Raw genomic sequence first — 9236 nt, 5'->3', positions numbered from 1 at the left:
TTAGATCATTGAGTACATTTCTACGGAGCCTCTTGATTCATGATTCTCCATGTCACAGTCAAGGTGCAGGGCAGGGAAGACGTAAGGCACATGATGCTAGAAAACAGTAGCCTTCCTTTCACTGCTGATTCCAGAGTCTTAACTTTATACATGTTCCCTTTTAGTAGTATTTTTCTGGCAAGGGCTGTCTTGCAGCTTCTGAATTATTTCTGTTTCACCTTGAAACAGAAAACAAAATAGAGAGGTAAAAGGGGAAACATAAAACAGTCCATACCATTAGTTTCCATAATTTTCACTATGTCATAGTTTTCTTTCTTCCCTCAACTTTCTTAGAAAGCTCTCATTGCCTTTGGATGCACTCAAGTCAAAGGAAAGCAAATGCAAATCTGACCATGAGGCGAGTGAAAGTAATAAAATGACTCCCCAGGTGAAGAAAACAGGGAGAGTTCTCATCTGTCATCATCCTTCCAGGTTCTCCAGGATGGTTTCTGCTGATGAATCCCACCCAGTCATCTCTCACTTAGGTGACCAGTGCCATCTAATTTCTCAAGGAGGTGCAGTTTCCATTTTCAGTTTAAATGAATATATAGCATCTTCTAAGCAGTGTCCGTCTTTTACACACAGTCTTCTCACCCTTCTCTCTTATCCTGTTAACCTATGACCATTCCATCTCATTTTCCTTTTCAGGTCTTCTCACCTTCTTAAGGTTAAGATCAAACAATTCAACTTCAAGTCCTTTGCTCATTCTTTGCCCTCTTCCCATTTGATCACTTTGGTTCCCATCCTTTACAATTCAGGGAATTGCTTGGAAATCACCAACTCCAATACCCAGTGGACATTGGCAGTTACTTGCCTACCAGTCATTGGTAGAGATTAACTTCTCCTTTTGCTTCTGAATCCTCACATGGCTTGATCCACCTTCTAATGACAGAATGACATTTTCTTCTCCTTTCTTCTCCTTATAGCAGTAAACCAACCCAATATTAAATTCTAACATTAGTTAGCATTGTAACAAACATAATTGGTATTTAATTTTCACTTAACTGATTATTGTTTTTAGGTTACTTTCCCTACAAAACTCAAAGATGCAAGAAAGCAGGTCTGGATTTCTTATGTTCAGCTCTTTATCCTGAGGAAAACCTACAACCTGGCTTTGAGGAAGTTTATATTCACTTCTAACTTGAATGTCACAATGATGGGGAAGAGAATTGCATCATACAATTATTTAATCAGATTGCACATTCAGGCTTGGTATTTCTTTTTTTTGATGAACAAATACAAGATATTTCCTACAGTACAATTTTAATAAATAAAGATAATAAATAGACCAAATACAAGGATGTTTTATAAAATGCAAGTAATATTAAATATACAAAAAATAATTTAAATAATGTAGATAGATAAATAAATATTTAAATAGATAAATACATAGATCAGCAAGGGCATCTGTAAGGAACCAGTGCCTATAGAGCAGAACACGATGGTGCTCAATACTCCTGAAAACCTTTGACAAATTGATTCAGTTCATGGCAGGATGACAGAAGAAATGAGGGGCTGTGACATGGCAGCACAGGAGGAAGTGTGGGCTTGTTAGTCAGTGAGAAGCATTTCCATGATGAACCAAGTGTCTGTCACTCCTTCTTCCTGAGTCTGTCTTGCAGGTTTGTGGAGGAAGAGAAGACTCTCATGACTTCTGCCCTGATGATCTCCCAGGCACAGGGCTGTAGTTCTTCTCTTGCAGATAGAGGGTGAGTCTGTGGAAGTATTTCCTCACAGCCAGGATGGAGTCCTCCTCCAGCAGGGGCGTCCCTTCCAGCCCCGCCTCCTGCATGACACAGGCTTCCAGGTCCCTGAGCTGCTGATCCAGTCCAGTGCAGAACTGGTGCAGGAGGCTCTCATCCCAGGCAGCAGCCGAGCCCTCTGTGCTGAAGAGCTGGAAGGTCTGCTGGAGCATCTCATGCACCAGAGCCATGGCTTGAGCCTTCTGGACCTGGTTGCCCCCAAAGCCTCATGAGGGGATCCAAAGTCCCTTCTGTGGTCCAGGCAGGAGAAGGGGGAGATTCTCCTCATTTGTGCCAGGAGCCTCAGGGCCCTGGTGTGAGCCAGGCTGTGGGTCTGAGGCAGGTCGCAGCCCAGACAGCAGATGGCATTGCAGCTGAGTAGCACCAGGACCGTGAGGAAGGCTGAGGTTGGGGCCATTGGGAACCTTGCAGATGCTGCTGTCCTGGCTGAGGTGGGTGACTCTGTGACCCTGCTCTCTAGGATGTCTGAAGACCTTCCCTCAGGCCTGTGTCTTAAATAGGAACACATTCATTTCCATTTTCTGAATGTCCCCTCTTACTTTCCACTTCTGTTTCTGCTTTTCACTTTGCACTCTCCAAATGGGTTAGGGCAACATTTTTCAGCCGTTTCTTTTTCATTATTGCCTTCCCTTCCTCTCTCTACAGAGCCTTTTTAGATTTTTTTTTTCCTCATTGTGCCCCCATGAAATTTTGTAAACACAGGCATACTGTGTATCTATTTATATAGTCCATGGATATCTCTATTTTATCAATAGAAAAAGAAAGTACAAAACTTACTCTTTGTATTCACTGGACAGTTAAAAATGACACAAAATTTGTAAACTACGAATGAAATGTAAAAGCTATTGAATTTTAATTTGCCTTTATACCTAAATCTTGCAAACTAAGTTGGCAGAGTGACTTTTAGGGTAATATATTGACTTACATATATAAGAATGTATTAAATTACGTACTCAACATTCATGTAGATGATAACACCAAAGTATGGATATATTTTTAAAAAATCATTCAAGACTGGTCAAAATCATTGAAAGACTTAAATTATTTTCTTAATATTTGTTTTTAGCCTTTAATTTTAATTTTGCTTCATATTAGAAAATATTTTTTAACTTCACTGGCTAATAGACATACAGATATTTTCAAATTTTTTCTGTTTAGCATTGACATAATTATTGATGTGTTGAATGACTTTAGAGGAATTAAATAATGAAATGTAACCATATTTGTATTTAATGTACAGATATAATTTGATGTTTGTATTTACCTCCCATAGCCTGAATCACACTGAGACTCAAACATAAGCCACATCTACAAGACAGCCAATGGAAGCTCATAAGTAAGTAAAAGCCACCCCTCACTGATTATATGTACAATTTGTTTATTTTCAGCAAACTCAGTGTCAGTACTGCTCTTGTGATAGGACAGAATAGCCAAAGAGAAAAGTCAATACTGAGGAATAAGATTTTGTTGGATAGGGTTGAATTTGGACTTCCACACAGCAGTCTAATAACACAATTTTTTCAAGGCCCTGAAAGCTAGTGTGTGCACCCCTTGGAGCCCAGAGAGGCATGATTTAGGAATCATCATCCCTTTGAGTCTTATTCTGTATTTTTTCACTAAATTTCAGATTTCTCAAAGGACTTTCAGCAGTTCCAATCCAAGGCTATTCTTTCCAAGCAAAAGGAAGCCACCACTGTAGTTAATTGAGAACTGAATGAATATTGAATATTATTGTGGAGTGAACTGACTTTCATCTCCATTCATGAGTTCCTTTGATTTTGCTGTGGATTTTGTGTTGCCTAAGCCGTCAACATTCCAACCTTTAAATAGTAGCTATGTGACCATCTTTGGCAAATCGGCTCTGTGGTGACTGGACTGTCTCTTATTCTCTGTGGAATTCTCAGCACCAGGCCCAGTGTAATCACCCAACAGATAATGTTTACCAAAGCAGTATCTCGGATTTTGCTTATCCTGTTGGAAGACATGTATGAATGACCAAACTATTTTGCTTCATCACTATTTTGCGCATCATTTTGCTGAGATTATAATAGACAATGGCCAATGTTTCCACTTTGCCCCTACTGGTGTCAATAATACCCACTGAGTTTATTGTTCAAACCACTACGATTTTCTTTGCTTTAAGTTGCATGGGGTTCTGGGGTTTCAAGTTGCAAGAGCAGCACATTTTTTTTTTTTCAGCCTTTGCCTAGCACCATATTAAACTCCCAAGGGTGGTCTCATCTCCAGTTTGCCCTCTCCTATGTCATAATAGAAAAGAATTAGCCTGGTGTCAGATACAGAGTCACATACCTAAACTCAGCTCAGGCAACCAGATATTTACCCAGTTACTGTTGGTGGTTCTATTGATGGGGCCGTTACTACCTTTATCCTGAGATTCTTTGGAGACTCCTCACAAAGAGGATGCATGCCCATTTGCCCTCTGTATTTTCATCCATTGCTTGGGATGATGGGCTCCATTTCAAGTTGATATACAAAATCTGTCATATAATAATTAGAGCATTACTTCAGGTCAAAACTCAAGAGTTTCTGTTCTGAGTCCTTGCTCTTCTTGTTTTGTCTGCAACCCTGTTCGTTCTTCTTTTTTACTCAACATGACTATAAGCTTACTTTTAGATGCCAGGTGTATAGTCTTTAAAGATCTCTATGTTTTGAATGTTTGAGACCCTGCAAAATTCCTATTTTGAACTCCAAACCCCCAATGTGATGGTATTAAGTGATTGGCCCTTTGGGAACTGATTAGGGCATGAGGATGGAGGCCCCACAAGGGGAATTAGTGCCTTTACGAAAGAGGTCTGAGGAAGAGCCCTCACTCTTCTGCCCTGTGACATTACAGGAGACTCTGCAACGTGAGATCTGAAGTAGGCTCTCGCCAGAATCCCACCACACTGACACCCTCATCTTGGATTTCCTGGCTCTAGACCAGTGAGCCATACATTTCTGCTCTTTACAAACTACCCAGTCTTTGCTCTTCTGGGGACGAAGCAAGAATAGACCAAGACATGACCTGAACTATTTTCTCCTCAGACTACTACTCAGGAGTGTGTAAAATACCTAAATGGAGAGAAACCTTGTGACCCAGCCTCGTTTCCTAGATATGTAGGACAGCAGCTTTTGTGTCAAGAGCTCAATCAATAGTCAAGCAGGGAACCATCATGGCAATAATAGAAGGAATAATACCAACATGTATTATATAGATGTGGTGTGAGAGGACGACAATGTAAAGACACTTTATGAATTATTCATGGTTCTACAAGGGATGTTTTAAGGGAATATTGTGTGAGGCTTTTTTGAAGATTATCTGCAGGATTATTTTCTTCAAGTTTTCATTTTCAGTATGCAGAAGATGAGGATGAGGATCACAGGCCTGGATGTAACTTGAAGTCTCAGTCTCACTTTTAGTTCAGAGGGCCTCAAGAGGTTGCAAGGAGCTGCCTGATCATACTTTTTCTTTGCTCCTCAGGGAAAAAGGCAACAACTTGTAATGTGTCTACATATGTGGATACTTCCCTCCTTAGCCTATGCCTTTGGGGATCAACTTGAATCATTCTTTCAGAATCAGTGCCGCTAGAGCTCCTAATGAGAAGCAGCCAGGTAAACATACCTAAGTTGAAATTATGGAATAATTATTCCATAATCAACTCAGATTGTTTTTTTAAAACTGTGTGCAGACAAGAACACAAGAACATTGGTTGTTTTTTTCCCACCCAGAATGTCATCAGTACAAATAATGTACCAATGAAGGGTGTTCTTATTCACTACACTTTTCCCCTCTTCCTTTAGTCATGGAATCATTTCCCAACTTCTCTGCACTTAGATTCCTATAAGCATCAACTCAGGCCAACTAATGTGAGCAGAAGTGACATTGCCCTGTACTGACCTGGCCTTTGAAGACATCCCATGCTGTCCCCATACTTACTCCCTTTTCTGAGACTAGGAAAAAAAAAAACAAAACACCTGAACACTACTGAGAAATCTGAAGTCGTACATAGAATATGCCAAGGCCACACAATAGCAGGTTCCCATGTCATCGAATCACTGTTGGAGCAGAGCAAATCAGAAGATTCATCTGATGAGGAGTGCCTGTGTGGTGCTCTGGTACAAAGGAAAGTTAAATTTCTCTTAGGATCAGATTGCTGACAGTTTGCTGTTCACTTGTTGCAGCAGCTAGCATTAAGTTAACTGACCAATGTCTGCAACAACAGACTGTCCTGAAAACCTTTCCATTAAAAATAAGCTTCCCACGTAGGAACAGCAAATGGCCCCCAATAACTTCATCAAATTTAAGAAATTACTCTACAAAACATTTATTCAGTGAAATAATCATAGTCTCCCGAAACATATTTTTGATACTTCATGATTTCCATTTCAAATATTTTTCAGCATGTGTGGAAATGTGAGGTGAGATTGCTTTGGGGGTCAAATCAAGCAATAATGTTACTGATTAAGATGTGTCACAAGTGTGCCTTTTTTCTCTCTTGACTCTTCGTTGACGATTGTTGCATAAGGGAAAGGCACACTTCAGTTTCTACTCTGACAACCTCCCAGGCACAGGAACTGTATTCCTTCTTTTTGAGGTAGCGATGGATTCTTTGGAAATATTTCCGGACAACACTTCCCAAATAGGCACAAGCCAGATTGTCATCTTCCATCTGCTCTAGTCGGTCCAGGCCGTGATCAAGGCGAGAGAGTAGTTGATCGAGGAGGGCGTTGTTCCAAGCAGCCCGGCTGTTCTCTGTGTTGAAGAGGTTGATGATCTGCTGGAGCATCAGAGGGTGGAAACAGGTGCCTTGAGATGTCTGTGTTCTGGTGGTTTTGCCTCCTTTCCAAGGAAATTGGAAGTCAGTTCTGTCCTTTAGGCATGCCTGAGAGGAGGTCCTTTTCATCTGTCTTAAAAGCATGAAGATTTCCCTGTTCTCTAACCTATGGATCCCAGAGAATTGGCCAAGAGTGCCAGCAGCAGTGGAGGAGAGTATCACCCCTGCCAGGAGCAAATGGATGTGGGCCATTGAGAATTTCAGTCGATTCAGGAGAGGGCCACCAGGGGGCGCGCGGGCACTGCTAAACTGTGAGCGAGAAGGTTCCTTCCCCGAACTCAGGGCAGAGTGCTTCTCTAGGCGGTGTTTTGAACACACCGACTCTCAGAGGCTGTAGTTTCCGCGGGGCTGGCAGCGCGAGAGAAAGAGCTGATCGTCTGCACGGAGCAAGTTGGTGCTGCTTTAATAGTGCACGAAAAACCTTCCTTACTGAGTCCCTGACTGCTGAAGAGCGGGGCTAGTCCCGGCTTGGCCAGCGACATTTCTGTCTGGTAGGGATCTGGGAACCTTGCATTTTCTGAGCGTTCGCCTGAGTTTTCTGAGGTATTTTCGCACAGAAACTTTAGCGAGGCCATTTTTAATGGAAGAATCTGTTTCGGAATGAGAGCCAGTTGTAGCCAGTTTTACAGATTGGGGCTTTTTAGGAGCGGTGCTAGGACAGTTCCGAGAAGGGGGGGCATGGAGTTACCATTGTGGGTCTTTGGAAACGAATCTGACTAGGAACCACGAGATTGCTGGTTTGATCCCTGGCCTCATTCAGTGGGTTAAGGATCCAGCGTTGCCCTGAGCTATGGCGCTAGGTCGCGGAGGGGGCTTGGATCCTGCGTTGGTGTGGCTGTGTGTACTTTAGGCTGCCAGCTGTAGGTCCAATTCGACCCCTATCCCGGAACCTCCTTATGCCCTGGATGCAGCCCCAGCAAGAAAAAAAAGAGAGAAAGGCGGGACGCAGCGGGGCCGCGATGGGAGCACTGGGAGGTGTTGGGGACGCCCAGGGGGCGATTTGGCGCTTGTCCTCCTGAGGCCAGAAGACAGGAAAGCTGTGACTTTCCTGGTGTAATTCAAATCTCCAGTGTTAAAATGGAGGAGAAATTACCGAAGAACTGAAAAGCAGGAATGTTTAAAAACTCGTAGCATTTTACTTTTTATATTTTTAAATTAATTTTTAATTTAATTGATATCCGTTTAATTTAAATTACCTTTAACTTATTTTTATGTTTTATTTTATTGTATTGGACTGTTTTAAAATATAAAAAATAAAATATTAAAAATATTTGAATATTAAAACACACCATTATATCAAACTGTATTTAAACTTTTTTTTTTTTTTTGCCAAGCCCATGGCAAGGGGAAGTTTCCAGGCCAGGGCGAGGGATGGAACCTCAGCCACAGCTATGATACAACCCATGGCAGTAACAATGCCAAGATCCTTAAGCTGCTGCCCCACAAAGGAACTCCAAAACTTTGCTTATTTTGAACCAAAATTGGAAGTTCCCGTTGTGGCTTGGTGATTGGTGACTCTGACTAGGAAGCATGAGGTTGCAGGTTCTATCCCTAGCCTCGCTCAGTGGGTTAAGGAGCCATCCTTGCTGTGAGCCCTGGTTTGTGTAGGTCTCAGCCTAGGCTCAGATCCCATTGTTCCTTCCCCAACCCAGGGCAAGGTGCTTCTCTAGGCGGCCGCAAGAGGGCGCAGGATGTCCTTTTATGGGGTTTGTTTTGGAAACACGGACTTTCAGAGGCTGTAGTTTCCGTGAGGCTGGCAGTGAGAGAGAGCTGATCTTTACGGAGCAAGTTGGTGCTGCTTTAATAGTGCACGAACAACCTTCCTTTCTGAGTCCCTGACTGCTGAAGAGCGAGGCTAGTCCCGGCTTGACCAGCGACATTTCTGTCTGGTAGGGATCTGGGAACCTTGCATTTTCTGAGCGTTCGCCTGAATTTTCTGTGTTATTTTTGCACAGAAAGTTTAGCGAGGCCGTTTTTACCCAAGAATCTGAGGGGTGTGCGGCTCAGAACGAGAGCGATTTGTAGCCGATTTTACTGATTCGGGCGCAGTGTAGGTGCAGCTCACAGAAACGGGAACGCGATGGCGGTGGGAGGGTTGGGGGGCGTTGGGGATGCCTTGGGTATGAGTTGGATCCTCTCCACAGTGGTGCTAAGGCTGGGGAAGCTGTGCCCCTAGATTCGCTGTGACTTTCCTGGTGTCTTTCAAGGCTACAACGTTAAAGTGGAGGAGAAAGTATTAAAGAACTGTAAAGTAGGAATGTTTAAAAACTCGTAGCATTTTACTTTTCATATTTTTAAATTTATTTTTAATTCCATTTATATCTGCGTAATTTAAGTACTTCTACATTATTTTTGTATTTTAATATTTTATTGAAATATTTTAAAATATTAAATAGAATATTACAATATATTTGAATATTAAAACAGCATTATATCAAACTTTAAACTTTACTTTTTAAAATTTTTATTTCTTTAAATTTTTTTTCCATTATAGTTGGTTTACAGTGTTCTGTCAATTTTCTTCTGTACAGCAAAGTGACGCAATCACACATGCATAGGTACATTCTTTTTCTCACATGATCCTCCATCATGCTCCATC

The 9236-nt window shown here is 41.8% G+C and overlaps 2 protein-coding genes across 2 annotated transcripts; both read right to left on the bottom strand.

Annotated features, from left to right (window-relative positions):
* On the bottom strand, positions 1632 to 2199 carry LOC100153661 (interferon alpha-14). Its single transcript, NM_001130230.1, is given in 3 exon segments — positions 1632 to 1718; positions 1721 to 2002; positions 2005 to 2199. Coding segments are annotated over 3 exon segments (564 nt in total).
* IFN-DELTA-11 (interferon-delta-11) lies at positions 6275 to 6829 on the bottom strand. Its single transcript, NM_001164851.1, has one exon. The coding sequence runs from the start codon at positions 6827 to 6829 to the stop codon at positions 6275 to 6277; it is 555 nt and encodes a 184-aa protein (NP_001158323.1).

This window comes from Sus scrofa, chromosome 1 (assembly GCF_000003025.6).
Source record: "Sus scrofa isolate TJ Tabasco breed Duroc chromosome 1, Sscrofa11.1, whole genome shotgun sequence".
NCBI classification, from domain to species: domain Eukaryota; kingdom Metazoa; phylum Chordata; class Mammalia; order Artiodactyla; family Suidae; genus Sus; species Sus scrofa.
This window is presented reverse-complemented; position numbering and strand designations above follow the sequence as displayed.

Bases quoted from the DNA above. Each gene is read 5' to 3' on its own strand.
- IFN-DELTA-11 (NM_001164851.1), bottom strand. From the start codon at position 6,829: ATGGCCCACATCCATTTGCTCCTGGCAGGGGTGATACTCTCCTCCACT.